The following is a 16754-nucleotide window of genomic DNA, read 5'->3' as shown; positions in this document are numbered from 1 at the left end:
ATGCACGGTTTGTTTGTGTCAAGTTAGCAACCAACACAAAGAACTTGTGGCGCCCAATTCTTGTTTATCATACCGTGTTATCATCAAACTATGACTGATTATCATGGTTTGACTTCCTATAAGACCTTTTATGTTCACGTCAAGTATTTTTCAAATTTTCCATTGCTTACTACCGGAGTGACTTCTTATAGCATTGCTTTAGATTTGCAAGTATGGCATCTTCAAAATGGCTACATATATATCACAGGTCCAAGTAGGACTCTCGTAGAACTTATTGGCGCTTGCAGTTATCAAAACATCGCAGGCGGAGAGGGGGTGAAAATCTTTTATGTAGGTAAGTATCAATTTGCCATTAAAATACCGAAAATAGTAGTGTCACCCCTCAAAAAGACCAACATTCTAACTGCGTCCCTGATAGACCTTTACCTAGACTAAGGCCTATGCCTAAGCTTGATGTCGAGATTAGTTTTAGTGTTGGTAACTTTCAAAACTAATTTGGCACCATGTGGTAGGTGACATGTTCAGAACTTGAGAGTGAGCCAAAAACTTCATAAAGATACAGTTGGTAGAAAGCCTCAGATTAGCCTACTGTTAGTGAATATAATACTTCTGGCATCATGTGCGTAACCGGCATTATGATCTATCTAACATTCTAAAATAATATATTTTTTATGTAGGCCTACCCACGGCCAACTGGTCAACAGTTGAACTAAGTTGTCTCCTTTTCCAGAATTAAGCACGATTACTGTGAGCCCGGGTACCATTCCCTAGTAGTAAGTGCGGGCTTACAGGATGTCACAAAAATAGTCCTTGTAAAGTTGTCTTTTTTTATTGGTGGTGTGATTTGATTGCATGGTATTACAAGCATGAATGTAGATTGGATTTTGTAGCTGAGCTGACTGTTTGTATCTGCATGTAGTGGGGTAAGTGACAATTTGACTTGATATTTGATGTATTTGAGAAAACCTTTTTGTGATAGTCATTCGAATTGACGTACGGTCTAGAGACAAGGAGTCTTGGTGAGATCGGTTTGCGGTTTGCGGTTGAAGTTTGATATATCCCATTTCTGATAAGTGTTCTGGAAAAATCTGCAATATAATGTGAAGGTGCTAAATTTGGAGATCGTACTGCATGTAGCAAAAGTAGTGTAATTTGTATGAATTGTTGAAGCTCGTTTTCTTCATTGAGTTTAGTTTTTGGTATGGATTTTGGTTACGAAATAAAACTTATCAAATAACCTTGTGTCAAGTTGAGATTGGGACCTGAATCATCACCCGACACAAAGTTATTTCATATTTCATATTTATTTCGTGACCGAAATCCAAACCACAAATTAAAACATAAATAAGTTACAACAACTTATACACATTACACATTGATATATACATTTACGATACAGAGTTACGATATCAAAATTTGGAATCTAGGTTATAAAGGTACAGGAAAAAAGGTACAGGAAAAAAAGGTACGGAAATACGGAAATAACGGTACAGGAAATAAAAGTACAGGAATTAAAAGTACCAGAAATAAAGGTACCGGAAAAATAGGTACACAAAATGGCATAAATAGGTAAAAAAAGGTACACAATTTTTGTTTTTGAATATTATTTGAATTTTCTCTTTTATTATTCATAACTTTAACTTTATTTGTTGCGTAGGCATTGCATAGGCCTTAGAAATAGGTATATCAAATTTCCAGTATACCGTTATGGTTTTCAATAGTGAAAACACGGCTATCAAAATCATGATGATTGTAGAGATTAAAGGACAATTCCCTCAGCAAAAGGGTCAACTGATAAATGTACCAGTGTTCAAGTTAAATTGCAATTAATCAATTAACATTCATCATAGAACTGGACCCAATTAACAATATGCCTGGCCAATTTGGTCTTAACAGACAAATTATTAGATTTAAGACCAAACACAAGCTATTTATGGAAATTGGCGAGAATCTTAATGTGAAATGCCAGGGAGGATGCCCGGTGCCCCCCCCCCCCCCCCCATTCCCAAGATCCTGGATCCGCCCCTGATAAGAATACTAGTATTTTAAAATTTAAAAAAACGTGAATGTAGTTATTATTTAAAAAAAACGTCAGCTCCCCTGTTGGGCAACTTCTTCCATGAATTTTCCTCAAATTCATTCCGTAACAACCTTAGTCACAGAAGAAGAAAAATGGGCAAGAAAAGATTAAGACATAGGCCGAGTCCGAACCAGTTGAAGAGAATAATACCTTTATTTCCAGTACTTTTATTTCCTGTACCTTTATTTCCGTACCTTTTTTTCCTGTACCTTTTTTACCGTATACCCAAAATTTGGCACCTTCACATTACATTGATTATATTGTTAGCTGTTTCCAGAGGACTTTATAAGAAATTGGATCTAGGTCTATCAAACTTCAACCGCATACTGATCTCACCAAGACTCAATTTTCTCCCTAGACTGTGCGTTAACTCAAATGACTATCACAAGCTAACCTTTATCAAATACATCAAATATCATGTCGAAATGTCACTTACCCCACAGTATACAAACAGTCAACAGCCCTCAACATGCACCAAGCTCAGCTACAAAATCAAGTCTGCCTTCATGCTTGTCATTCCATACACCACACCAGTTCCCCGCCCAATCAAATCACACTACCAACAAAGAAAGACTACAATACAATGGATTAAAACGTTGTGTTGATTTACAATTAAGTGCAGTCACAGCCCAATTAAAGGATCACACACGAATGGTCTGTTTAAAGGATCATGGGATCACACAAAAATGGCAAGTCTAAGTAAATCCATAGTCTTTTAAATAAAAAAGACTCTGTATGGTAGATCGTACAGGTGATCGGCACGTTTGTCAGACACCCCCCCCCCCCCCGATCGAGGCGATAGCGAATCGATTGGGCTGCAGCAACAGTGCCATCGAATCAACCACTGCAATAACATCAAGACGGGCAACCAGATGTCATCCATGGAAGAGTGCTCAATACTTTCAGCACTGGCGATTCCCATCCGACTGCCAGTATACACCATGAACGTGTACCCGTAGCATGAGGCAGAGCATGATGTTGGAGAACAAGACTAACTCTAGACTATTGACATACAAGACGAACAAATGTGGCGACAATGTCACGTGACAACCTACGAGAAACACCATCTATTTTTTAAAAAGGAACGTTTAATTAAACCTATCTATGTACATACACGTAACCATACGACTCACACCTGTTGCGCGAGTTATAATCGTAAAAGGTACGTTGTATATATATGTGCGGTGTATTCAAGTAAGGTAAATATTTCTCTCATTGTATGTATGTAGCACATCCCGGGTGATGTTTATGATTTCTGTATCAAATTATTTTCTTTATGCTGTTTTCCGAATGATCAAGTTTCAGGGACAAATCCTATTCCAAGCCCTGTTTCAGATAAAATCTAGTGATTCAAATCCAAAATTGTTAGTTCATTGCGCAAATTATCCAAAATTATTGATACATCTTATTCATTTTAATCAATAAGACAATCGTATTCATTTAATAAATTGGTGTCAATGTCATTATAATTTTCTCTTTACTTTTAAGAACAGCAGTTCCGCATTTCTTTATAGGCATCTTGCCATGTAAAGTGTGACCTACTAAAACATACAGTTTTATCTTATGTCGACGAGCCGACACGAAATGATTTCGAATTCGATCAGGCCGATCTTATCGCGTTTTTATGGACATTCAATGAGTGGTAAAACGACATCCATAACATGTATGCAAGCGCAAATATATCTTGTTTGTGCGAGGTTTTGTATGAGAATTAAACCAATCCCACGGCATGGTAGACCTAGGCCAAGGCCTATACAAGGCCTTATATAAAAGTGAGTAGCCCCGTCCTTTGACAAAAGACGTGTCATAATTCTGCTTTCCCTCCTATTTTAATTGGTATGGTGATGCACTTGTGACGAGATTGACCTAGGGGTCATATCAGGTGTTGATAAGAGAGAATCAGGATAAGCTGGGTGAAAGAAGAGCTCCCTGTCGACTACGGTTAATGCAAAATTACAGAAGGAACGGAGCAACTGTCGGACGAAATCGCATTGTGCATTGAGATAACTCTTGAGGCGCTATGTCTGCTACCATTGCCGCACTCTGTGGAGGTGTAATCGTAGGCCTCTGGCTGCAAGGGTCCTGTATTTGTGTTGGATTGATCGCCCTCGCAGGGATCGGTTATGCCGTGTATAATTCGTCACTTTTCCATGGAAAGAGTGTCCCAGTAGGTGAGAAAGCTGTGCTTATCACAGGTAAGACTTTTTCATTCGTTGTTAGTGATAAAGTTCCTATCCATACGGGAAAAAGATCAGATTTCGCTAAATTTAAAGTCCCTGGGATGTTAACACTTTTCACATATATAATTCCGATGAGTCAGAAGTATGATGTCATCAACGGGTCCCGGTGGCAACTTCAGGTAGCTGGTTGGGAGTTGGACATGCTTTTTGTATCTCTATTGTTTCACAGCATGCTGGGCTTGCAAAAGTAAATGCATTTATCTTGAGTACGCTCTTGTTGCAATTGCCTGCTATTTACATTTCAGGTTGCGACAGTGGATTCGGCAAATGGCTGGCCGAAAAACTTGATGCTCTTGGCTTCACTGTCATCGCCTGTTGCATGTTCCCAGATAAAGGGGGCGCTGACGACCTTCGCCGGAAATGCTCTTCACGGCTCCACATTTTGCGCTTAGATGTCACTAGTAATGAGGACGTGAACGCTGCAGTTAAATATGTAAAGGACAAAATAGGAAACGGTAATGTTTTTATCTGGAGGTTTTGTAGGAACCTAGGTTCGCTTTAGGCTGGTTACTCCATCAATCACAGAGGGACGGATTCCTTTTTGAAAGTGCCATTTATGTCCATCTGGCAAGTTTGTGGTTGATTTATTACTCAGAGATGTGTCTACATAGGCCACTAGGCACTTCTTTCAATGACTAAACGGAAGCAACTCGTCGAAAACTATTGAGCTGTATTGACACAGGAACATGCAAATGTACATGAAAACTCCCTATACAATTTTGGTAGTATGTACATGTTTGCTACATTTAGGACTCGGCCTGCGTGTACACTTTAATTAATATATCATTCAGGAAGATTCGCAACATATCCTCTTTGTATATATGCCTTCTAAAACAGAATGTCGTGATTTCCAATCAGACACACTAGATCCTGCTTCACTGATGCTGTATTCGTAATTGAAGCAACCAGTGATATTCCTCTGAGGACTTTGAAAACAGATATCGCGGATCGGCAGAATATTTACAGATTTTTTAAGTTTAAGTCGATTGACGCAGAAAATCAGCTGAGACCGGTGGTGTATGTAGGGGAAACTATTGCAATCATGAGTTATCTTTCAGGGTTGTGGGCCCTCGTCAACAATGCGGGTATTTCATGGACTGGCGAGACCGAGTGGACGGACGTCAGTACCTATGAGAAGATTTACTCCGTGAACGTGTTCGGGGTGATCCGCGTCACCAAGGCGTTCCTTCCGTTGATTAGAAAAACTAGGGGAAGAGTCGTCAATGTCGCCAGCATGGCAGGTCAGTAAGGAGAGTTTTTAGGAGCCAACACTTCCTACCAAGTCAAAATTATTAGACGTCCGGTCTTATTTTCCAAAAAAAAGTCTTATGAACAGAACGGTCAGCACAAGAATTGGAGATGACAAGATATATCTCAGAGTGACTTTCGGTCAGCTGTTCACATGGTGCAAGAGTAGGGCACAATATCAAGTAAGTTGTGATATTTTATTCATGATTCAAAAAGTCGAAATGTAATTTGACATCTTTGAACTAATTGTTAGATTATGTTGTTCCTGTACGTTCTGTTTAGGTCGCTTTGCCCTGAGTGGATTTTCTGCCTACTGCTCCTCTAAATTCGCCTGTATTGGTTTTTCCGATGCCCTTCGACGTGAGATGAGGAAATTCGGGGTCACAGTGCATACTATTGAACCTGCCTTTTACAAGTAGGTACATTGTAATCGAGGGTGACAATAGCAAGGTTCGGCAAAACATCGCTCCCGTATGCCCTTTTCTGTGTCGTTTTCCGGTACGTATGACTAGACACTTAACAAATTGTAGTACATCGTCAGACAGAAGGGTCGATGTGTCAGGTTGAGAAAACCACAACAAAGACCTTGAATGGAAAAAAGGCGGTTTTCTTCTCGCAATACCGCATCACGGGCCTAAGCGATTATATTTTGCCGAAACTCGCCAATATACAAAGGACGTCAATAATTGGATCGACACACATGAATGTACGAGCAATATCATCCGATGATTGTCTTCTTGTATGCTATCTTCTTCCTTGTAAATAGTGGAGATAAGATGCATGGTCCCATTTAGTCTGCATGAAATTGAGCAAGATTGGACGTGTCACCCGTTGCCGTCGACTGTTCCAGGGTTGTTCTCCTTAGATCTATCGTCCCTGAGAAAAGCACACGATGCCGTGATGTGGACTGAACCTATGTGTATCAATACATTCGGATGGTTGGTGTGCAATGGAATTTCCTGGTTTAAATGGCGGTCCATTTTTAATGGTTGTTTTCGTATTAGGTTGTCAGCAACATTGTTTTTTTGCAGAACTGAGATGACCTCTATGGACTTTCAGGTGAAGATGGCAAAGAGTACTTGGGAGAACACACCTGATGAAATCAAAGAAGCCTATACAGAAGGTTACTTCAACGCTTTTATGGATAACGTCATACACATCCTGACAAAAGCGGTCAATCCAAACACACACGAGGTCGTCGATTGCATGTTGGATGCTGTGACGTCAGAACGGCCCAAACTGACGTATGCTATCACCTTGAGCTATGTCATCAAACGGTGGGTTATGGGTGCAGTCCCTACACGAGTTCAGGATCAGATTATGAAGAAGACTGAGCCGAGGTGTACAATGCCACCGCCGAACTAGATTGAACGGTTGGTGCCTAGGGACTGTTGGTAGTTGGAAGGAGGGGGGGGGGGGGGTATGAGGGTTGCCACAAGGTGATGGGCCATGCTTTGGACTTGAGCACCGCCTTAGCTAACCAAGGCATGGCATTCGTAACAAAAACGGATCATTATACGGGTTATTCTCAAGTATGACGACTCTATATCCACGGCGGTAATGGACGGGGTAACTACTTAAATTGACTCTTTCCGAAACGAAGGTAAGCTTTCCTGACGAAAAAGTCAAATAAGGTATTCAACACTCCAAATATACACATAAAAATAATATATGTTGTATATTTACTCGGGAATCATAACACTGATCTGTGATAACAGCAGGTGTACATGGCAGCAAGTGTACATGACAGCAAGTGTACATGACGAAGGCAAATACAATGTACTGTAAAATAGGTCAGGGAACGTCGCACCTTTACAGACATGACAGATGGCAGCAAAATATCTAAAAATTATGTCCGCCAGAAGGCGACATTGCAGGCGCGGATGAGCGTATATTGAATGGGGTCCTGAGCTACGGTATTGGACAACTAGCCCAATTGTTTTTGGCATCCCGGTCTATTTCTGTAAACGAGCATGATATCACTGTATCAGGTACATGTGTACTACATGGCAATTATTTCACACTAAATAACGATAACGTTAGCATATGGGATTATTGTAAACTTTATATTGGGGATATGATTCGCGGAACAAAGATAGATTTATACATAGAGTTTCATTTTGGTACGCAATGTACACGTATATATTTTTTATTCAGTCTCGTTAAGACACGGAATTTGCAACATTGGCACATTAAAAATATAAAAACAATTTTTCTCATGAAAACAATTAGTGACTGTGTTAGTTATCAAGAGTGGTCATGTTACGAGACAGTTTTCAACACTTCAGGTTAAGAGTCGGAATTCTGAATGGAGTGAAATGAAATATTAAGTCTACATGCACGTACATGTACATGTAACTTCTTTTATCATCACTTCTCTTTACAGCTACCCATTAATAAGTCCTGACCTAAAAATGACTATTAGTATTTTCTATAAAATATTGCTATTAGCATTTTCTCAAGTGTTTTAACACTAGAGAAAAACTACGTGTATTGCAATTAGTATTTTCTACAAAATATTCCAGATGAAAATAAAATACATATTTGGCATGTTTTAGTTCATTCTACATGGTACACGTATAACGCTCTTTTCGAAGTCAACTATGGTATTTCAGGTCAGCTTCAATTTCAGGACAAGTTGACTGAGTCGGCTCTCGGGAAACGAAGCAGGATACCTATCCCAGGGGCAACATTAGGGGGAATATGCATCCACAACTTGTCTATAGACTATCTCTTTTCGATGACCAGTTCATAACTCTTCGAATACGATGTAAATGCAAGATCTGCAGGTTTGAACGAAAGCTCGCGGTTCGGTGGAAGGGAGAATTTATACTTTTGTAGCAGTAGGGCAGTGACCAAACATATCTCCGGCTTGGCCACGGACTCGCCTACACAGATTCGCCTGCCCACTCCGAAGGGTAGGAAGGCCTGTGGCTTTGCTCGCAGGCTCCCGTCTTCCTCGAGGAAGCGTTCTGGTTTAAAGACGTCCGGGTCGTCCCATTCAGCAGGGTCGTGGTGGAGCTTCCAAATATTGACTATGACGTCAGTGTCTTTTGGAATATCATATTTGCCTAGAAATATATAATAAAGAGAAAAACACAACATTATGTCGGCAGTTATTTACAGGCGGGCCAATGAATCGAAGTATACGGTCCCTAAGAGTGTGTTATACAATGCATAAATTACTAAGGTAACACAAAGCTGGCCACGTCATATCTAAGTTTTTTGGCAATTTTGATGTGATTTTGATTATCAATTGATTGATCGAGAAATAAATAATTGGTCTCACCAATTTTTGTATCACATATGGTGCTTCTTGGTATACCCAGAGGAACAGCAGGTCGGTGACGCATCACTTCGAACACAGTCGCATCAATGAATGGCAGCTTCTTTTTCTCCTTCAGGTCAATCAAAGTATTTTTACCTAAAAAGTATTAAGAAGTTTGAGCAAGTTACTATTTTGATGCAAGCACAGTTGAAAAGGCAAGAGAGGGGTACTTATACAGTAGTACTATTTCCCCACCGCATCGAAAGGATTCATAACTGCACAAAATCTCTGAAATGAATGATAACCTTCCTAATGTTAAGATCAGACATTGAAACCATACAGTAGGCCCACTCACCGACGTTCTGGTCTATTTGTTGGTGCATCTTCGCCTGTACCTCAGGATAACTGGCTACATACAGTAAAACCCAATAAACTGTGTTGACGGTTGTCTCTGTACCAGCTGAAATGACAAGAATTGCTTTTTTAATGCCTTTGTATTAAAACCATAAGTTACATGTAGGTTTTAAACAATAAAACTGTGGATCAAGAAATCGATGAAAGGCTATCAAGCTACACCAGGCAGTAGAATCTATAGCCATTGAATAACAGCTAATTCATCTTTTAAGCCCCCTGCTGTCAGAATTTAGTACCTGGTACATGTACCAGTGAAGAGACGAGTACACACAGTTTTTAGTCGCGACAATAGAGAATGGAAACTGCAGATATACCGTTCTTTTTTCCTGATTTACCTGAGAATATATCCATGATTGTATTGATGAGATGTCTATCATGGAGTTTGCTCTCTTCTGGGGAATCCTTTTTGAAATTCTCTCGTTGGGAAGCAAGTATATGGTCAGTGAAGTCCTTAATAACCCCTGGAAAAATAAGCTATTTCGTTTTTGACTGACGGTAGAAGCTGAGTTCAACTGATTAGGGTACCAAAATGCGATGTTTCATGGCACATAATACATGCCATACGCTCATCTGTAATTATTAGGAGCCAATAGTTAGAAATAGGGAGCATCAAAGGCATGTAAAAATCTAGCAGCCATTCAGTGATCTGAAATTTCTTTAGGGGCCGATACGCCAGCGTACATGAGGGGAGCCCCACAATATTCCACTTATCTTCACCACAATAGCAGACTCATGGAAGAGTCTGACCTGTTTTTCTGTGTTATTTGCTATAAATAGCATCATTATTTTCCCGGTCGGATTTTCAAATTAGTTATTTCCTGGATATTGGACTACAGTGCATATCCTTTTGTCGTTATTTCCATCATCATCGCCACCCGCACCCGAGCCCAAGACACACTCAGCATTACAGTCGCCAACTGCAACTAGTGGGAGAAAGGTGAGCACGCTAAGTTCACCAGAGCTACTAACCATATTTCATTTTTATGAACTGTTGGTAGTGTAGGAACTGTGGTATCCTGGACACTGGCAATACCGTTTTTCTGTTAGAATACCGAGATGTACTAAAATGAATTGGTCGATGAACCATGTGCTCACCTGGGTTTGTCATTTGAATTTTTGAAAATGTCATGTAATACGCAACGCAATATGGAAATGTAGACCCTCGACCTTCGCGACCTTGAAGAGTGTGTCAAATCAGAAACCCATACTATAACATTATTATATACATGCACCTTCACTAGAAAACAGACCATAAAAATGAGTGGTGAGATCCTGGCCATTGATTTAGGACCTCGAGCCTTTTTTGTGCTTTCACAGTTGCCGAACCAGGAAGATCATATATCGCAATTATGTGACTCAACCAACCTTGACAATAAACCTCGTCTGCAGACTGCGATATTGCAATTCACTTACATACTGAGTAGTGTACTTCTTTTCACTGGCTCACCCGATATGTCATAGTTCATGAACGCTAACGCCACAGGGCTATCTTTCAATGATATAGGCGACATGACTGAAGCTCCTAATCTATTCCCACATACGGGAAACAGGGTTAGCTGTCCCGATGTCCCGCTATAAAACAGGCACCATCCCGATTCTCGATAATATGTTCATCTTAAGCTCCAGTTGAGTACCAAAGTAATTTACATATCTTTATCTACAGAATATCTCGGCAGAAGATGGCGTCCGAGCAGATAGATCTTGTTTCAACTTGTCTAATATACTTCGAGGCCAGACCCCTAAAGATCGTTGGAAAATGCAGCTTCTGCGCTAAATGCCTGGCGACAGTCCTGGGAAACCTTGAGGGTGGGAAGGAGACGTTTCCATGCCCTTCGTGCCAATCTGGTTGTCCACGGCCGACTAATGGTGTAAAAGAGCTGCCGGATTTCGAAGGGGATGTACATGTAGAAGCCTCCACATCTCAGGAAAATTTGATGGAAAGCAATGGACTTGAACCAGAAGATGAAAAAGTCGACATAAACTGTGATATCTGCCTTCATAACGATAAAAATATCTCCGCTGTGAAGTTTTGTTTAGAATGCAATCAACTGAACTTCTGCGTGGAATGCGCCAAGTCGCACTGCAAAAAGAAAGCCACTCGCGGTCACATGCTAACTCCAATACTCACTGGAAGGGAAGAAAAGGTGACGTGCAAACCCCATGTAATATTTGTGTTTGCATCGCTCATGGAGATCATGATGTGGAAAAACTTGTCGAAATGATACGGGCAAAGGTCGAGAGGGTCAAACACGTGCTAGAAATCAGACGGGACAATTTAAAGGAAATGAAACAACTAGAGAAAGAACTGACACTGTTGAAAGCAATGGCGCCACTCGTTGACAAACAGGACACGTTGGTCAAAGAAATTGAGGACCATGCTCAGAAGAGTATTGAACAGATTATCGAGTGGAAGGAGGACTTTAAGAAAGAGGTTAAGACGAAGTTCAAAGTGGTACAAGATATTCCTGTCAGTTTGAAGAAGGTCTCGGAGACTGTCCAGAAGCTGAACGGGTCAATTAACAGAGGAGCCAAACTTCTCACGGAGACTGTTCATCACGCGGAATACTTTCAAAAACTGACTATACTTTGCAGCATGATTTAGGAGCAATTGCTGGTTTAGGGGACGATATGAGGGGAAGAGATTATAGCGACTTCCTCCGCAGAGTGCACGGGGAGGACCATACCTTCCTCGCTGAAGCATTACCCGATCGTCTGGGGAGATTACAACAGCGGCCCATTCCAGATGAGGAGTTTAGACCAGTAGAAATCTTCATTCATACAATGCAAACCGATTTCGACGATATGTTCATTCCGTGTGTTGCTAGCCTTGGGTACAAATCCTTTGCAGTGGCTCATCCAACGAGAAGTGGAGAACCCTCAAATTCTATAGATATCTATGACTATCCAGGAACATTGAAAGGAACGCTGCACGATCACGTCCGACTGTTGTACGATATGACATCTACTCCTGATGGTCAAATTGCGGTTCTCTCCGATGGAATTGGCCGTGCCACTTGTAGTGTTAAGCTGTACGACCCCGAGACTGGCCTTTTAAGCTCGACTCGGAATATTGAAATAGCCAGTCCTATGTCTGTGGGCGTTACCCTGCATCCCAGTTCGTTATTCTAGGTGAAAACGAAGTGGGGCAAAGACAGATAACAGTAGTAAGTAGGGATGGGGCTGTGGAATATGATTATATCATTGATCATGATGGTGACGATGTAGTCTACTGTAACACAATCACGTGCGGTGGTAGGTTCATCTTCGTCAATGGTCACCACAACGTCGCGGTCTATGAGATCAAGAATGCAGAGATACAGAGAGTTACAGCTTGTCACTGGGATGATATTACTGGTGCAACTGACATTTCGGCTACAGTCTATGACGATCTCTTTCTGACAGAAGTTGCGTGAGAAAGAGATGACGCGCATGCACAAAATGTTTATTTGATTCGGGTTCGGGACGACGAAAACCTACTGGAGTGGCAAGATATCACGTGGAAGACTGTAGACGAAAATATAACGGGGGCAGGAAGAGGAGTTCGAGTCTGAACAATAGACGGTCACACTATGGTGATGTCCATTGGCAAGACAATTGTAGTTTATCAGAGGCGGTAAAGACGACTTTTAGTCAAAGGTCATCGCGTACATTATCCGCCTGACGGACTTACCAGTTAGGTAAGGTATGGCCCAAAATAAGTGTTGAACTGCCTCTTAAGTCATATAATTCAAATCTATGGCATAAGTCAGACCTTGACCTACAATCATACGTACCAGGAGAAAATCCTTTCCTGTGGTCATCTATAATGCTCTTTGCGTAATTGAGGAGTTGATTGATTACGTCCTTCGCTTTGTTGATGCGCTTGGACTCGAGGAATCTCTTGTAAGGAAAGAAATCAGCATCGAAACCATTGCCGATGATGTCCGTGATGCTTCGACGCCTAAAGCAAAGCATTTTGTATTCCTCGTCATTTGGATCAAATCTGAAAGGATGGTACCAGTGTATGACACATTTTCTTGTGATTGATTCATGAGTGATTGATCACCAAGCCAGGCTTAAAGGAAGCAGTATCTATATAAAAAAGTAAACTTACGTTTTACCAACGCACATGGCGCATATGAAGTTGTAGATGATGAGAGTTACAAACTGAAATGGGTCATATGTTTTCCCAAGATCAGGATGAAGATAATGTGATGCTATTGACATGCTCGCGTGGATATTTTGGACGAGGAGGTCACCCGATGCGAAGTTCCTGAAAGTGGAACAAGAAAGGAGCGGTATGACTTTCCAAAATCGATGCTTTGACGTTAAAACGGCAAATTCAGAGAATGCATTTGAAGGAGGAGTGGAGGGTCCATATTACCGCGTATGGCCGTCTTGCCCCAACGGTATGACTAGCATTTAGACACATCATATGGTGAACTGCAAACGCTATTGTGCTGAAGTGATGAAGGTAACTTCTAGCAACTCGCCTCCTCCACGTGCATTCGAGTGTATCCGTATCGGCACACTACTTAAACTTCTTAATTGTGATGCTGTTGAGTTTAAGTTAGCGGTAACTTAAAATTGGTGTCTCTTACAATAGGGATGGAGGCGAGTTCACAGTAATTCGATGACATTGCTCCTATGTTCTTATTTACACAATTGAATTACCCCATATAGCATTTCGGGGGGACTGAACCGGTCGAGATTTCGTTTTGGTCTTACCTTAAAGCTTGATTCAGCATTTTGCGATGTGCTTTCCACCGTTCGGAGTAAGGAGCAAAGATTACCCCATGGTAGTGGTCCGACTGAATTTCATCTGAAATAGTAAGTCAAAGCATGACGACTTCCATAATTTCGACTGATAAACTGATGCCAAGCATGAAATGGTACCTCAAATTTGTGTTATCTTCTAGGAAACTGCAATTAAGCGAGTGCTTGAAGTAACTCGGTATGAACGTATATTGTGTCCGTCGCAGGAAAGATTCCCATGTTATTCGATTACGTTTGGCTATCTCCGATCGATATTCCACACTTTCCCTCCAATAATCCGGCCAGCCGTAATGGTTACTGGTATCACCGATCAGAACTTCCCTCGCAGAAATAGAAACATATACATTTACATTGAGTCAACAGTTAACCGCTCACATTGCACACCTTCTGGACGGAGAAAAACTCGAATTGGTGAACATTATCAAGAATAAATTATGTAAAGAAACATAAAAACTAATCTTTTTTCACTCTGGACACTATTGTTACCGTCCTTCACGTACTTGATAGATTTCTTGGCCTGCCCGAAAAGTCTATCTGTTTTTTAATGAGGGCCTCCTTTACCATTTCATAACTATTAAGTACTACAACGAGACGTGGTCCTGAAACATATTAGATGGATAGAAGATAAGCGGGCGGCAAGCGGGCGATGCATTGTTACATGAACAGCACTGTTTATATATTTAACAATTGGTTACAGTAAGCTTGCAAGGAAAGGGTATTGGTCTTTCAAGTATCAATTACATGTGAGAGTTGTTAGTGACCCTTACGTTGGATGCATCTGAGCACCTCTTATCACAGTGCTTCAGACAGTATCGACAGTATCGACATCTACTGGATTAATCTTAAACTAGATTAAATTCCACCCACCTGTGTATACCCTGTAAATGCTTCCATATTCATTGGCCATTTCTGCTAACGTGAGGTATATCTTCGGGTCTTTATTAAAATCTGTATAAAAAACACCCATTAGAAAGTTTACTGTTTGCTGACGTGTTGACAACTACTTCCTTTATCTAGTTATTTATATGTCCAAAAGAGAAATTTCCTAATTTAAGTCGATGTCAGTGTGAAGTATTGAAACGGCTGTCCTATTGCAGACTGATCGTGTTCTTTCCCATTATCTCAAAAACGGAAAAATGGCACTTTGGCCACCTTGTAGAAGTATCTTCAATCATGCTCTTTGATGAAGTAAATGCCTACCTTTTAAGTTCCCATGATGAAATCTGGTTGGCGGCCCAGGTGGCAAGTTGTACACTTTTCTGTACAACCTTCGGTATGCGAGGATACCCATCAGAAAGACCAATGTGAAGATGCAGAGATAGGTCGGATCTTCTCTCACGTCTTGTATGAGAAGCCGCGTGACTTCCTTCATATCAATCATAGTTGATCAGATTCCTCGCTGGCAAATTCTGAAACAATTAGCACGAATGACAACGACATTATATAAATCATTACAGCACGACTTCGATAGATGGCCGGAGAAGCAAACATTTACCCCGGATTTCCTCAGGATGGTAGGTCAATTATAACTGACTTTTTTCGAATATCTGTGGCACTGGCGAATAGATTTACACTGCTCAAAATAGACAAGAGCGCACCTTGCGGTAACGAGCCGGAGGCGAGGTATTAACAAGTCTTGGCAAATAAAAGAAGTTGCTCCTGTATACGGCGTACCCGTACCGATCTTACGTATGACGTGATGGAATTCGTGACGATACCTAAAGCTATACGTCATACGCCATAAGGGCACGAAATACCCGCCAGCGGAAACTGCCTATCACTACTCTGTTTATACACGTGACTTAGCCCACGTGACCGCGAAGCGGTCACCTTGGCTATGAATAAACGGTAAGCGTGTCAGTCAGTCGATAGCAATAAATCATTTCATGAAGTCTGGCAGGCCGATGCTGTACATCGAGAAAGAAAATGAAATAACAGATGCGTAGCATTAGAAGGCATGCTAATTTTGTAGAAACGGGTACGGGTCTACGCTGCAGGGTCACACACTACGAAATCATCTGCCACAAGAAAATCGTGGCGCTTTGTCATTGTCGGATGATTTTTTTATCATTCGTTGAGGGCAAACTGACGCAAGACGGATCAGAATTAACGACTATAGTCATATTAACGCATATGGCTGGCTTCAATCATGGTAGGGCCGTGGGGGTAACCATGGGAGCACATACGGCTGTGGATCGGTGAATGAACCCCGTTGCATTTCGTTGGTACAATGTAACTACATGTACATGAATTATTTTAACTGATAATACAGTATTATATTGGATATCTAACAGGTACCAGAACCTACATTAATTTCTACACTCTAAGGAAAACCATTCCCCGACTCATTCCCAAGGAAGCACACACGAGATCAGCTGATCGGTAATACATTTGACACAGCTTGACAGGTACATACGAAAATGGTGCCCAGCAAACGTATTTATTCATCCTACCTTAGTATCATGAACGAGAAATTATTCACTGAGTCCAATTCCTGCCCCAAATATCTGTTTAAAAAATTCGGTCATAGTCGCTGACGATATCGAACCGGCACTTACGCTGATAGCGGTGACCTCTAAAACATGCAGCGGCTCGCGCATGCGTGTCACTCGATTCTGCACCATGGTGTATTCATGATGTATTCATGTTTCAACGCATAAGATTATGAAAATGAATTTTTCCTCTTCAGGTTGGTTTTGATATGTCGAAGATCGAAGAAGTAGGCCGACAACAATGGATTTTGACGGTC

At 41.1% G+C, this 16754-nt stretch overlaps 2 protein-coding genes across 5 annotated transcripts; one reads left to right on the top strand and one right to left on the bottom strand.

The window, feature by feature from the left end:
- The first annotated feature begins 3708 nt into the window (after positions 1-3708).
- On the top strand, positions 3709-8118 carry LOC135489411 (D-beta-hydroxybutyrate dehydrogenase, mitochondrial-like). Of its 2 annotated transcripts, none has more exons than XM_064774770.1 (5): positions 3709-4275; positions 4566-4775; positions 5379-5561; positions 5851-5983; positions 6628-6742. In XM_064774770.1, the coding sequence occupies exons 1-5, from the start codon at positions 4101-4103 to the stop codon at positions 6629-6631; spliced, it is 705 nt and encodes a 234-aa protein (XP_064630840.1). In that variant the 5' UTR covers positions 3709-4100; the 3' UTR covers positions 6632-6742. The 2 variants fall into 2 exon arrangements, with proteins under 2 accessions (XP_064630840.1, XP_064630833.1); XM_064774763.1 differs by having other exon boundaries at positions 3712-4275; positions 6600-8118.
- A 100-nt stretch (positions 8119-8218) lies between these two features.
- Positions 8219-16687, bottom strand: LOC135489391 (steroid 17-alpha-hydroxylase/17,20 lyase-like). Of its 3 annotated transcripts, none has more exons than XM_064774743.1 (11): positions 16564-16687; positions 15206-15414; positions 14873-14953; positions 14506-14604; positions 13958-14051; positions 13344-13502; positions 13024-13232; positions 9586-9711; positions 9192-9296; positions 8858-8992; positions 8219-8639 (listed from the first exon to the last, which is right to left on the bottom strand). In XM_064774743.1, the coding sequence occupies exons 2-11, from the start codon at positions 15384-15386 to the stop codon at positions 8296-8298; spliced, it is 1533 nt and encodes a 510-aa protein (XP_064630813.1). In that variant the 5' UTR covers positions 15387-15414; positions 16564-16687; the 3' UTR covers positions 8219-8295. The 3 variants fall into 3 exon arrangements, with proteins under 3 accessions (XP_064630813.1, XP_064630806.1, XP_064630821.1); XM_064774736.1 differs by having other exon boundaries at positions 16459-16574; XM_064774751.1 differs by lacking the exon at positions 14506-14604 and having other exon boundaries at positions 16459-16574.
- Positions 16688-16754: the final 67 nt, after the last annotated feature.

The sequence above is a fragment of the Lineus longissimus genome, chromosome 1 (genome assembly GCF_910592395.1).
Source record: "Lineus longissimus chromosome 1, tnLinLong1.2, whole genome shotgun sequence".
NCBI lineage: Eukaryota > Metazoa > Nemertea > Pilidiophora > Heteronemertea > Lineidae > Lineus > Lineus longissimus.
The sequence above is the reverse complement of the archived record's forward strand: the minus strand, read 5'-3'. Positions and strand labels throughout refer to the sequence as shown.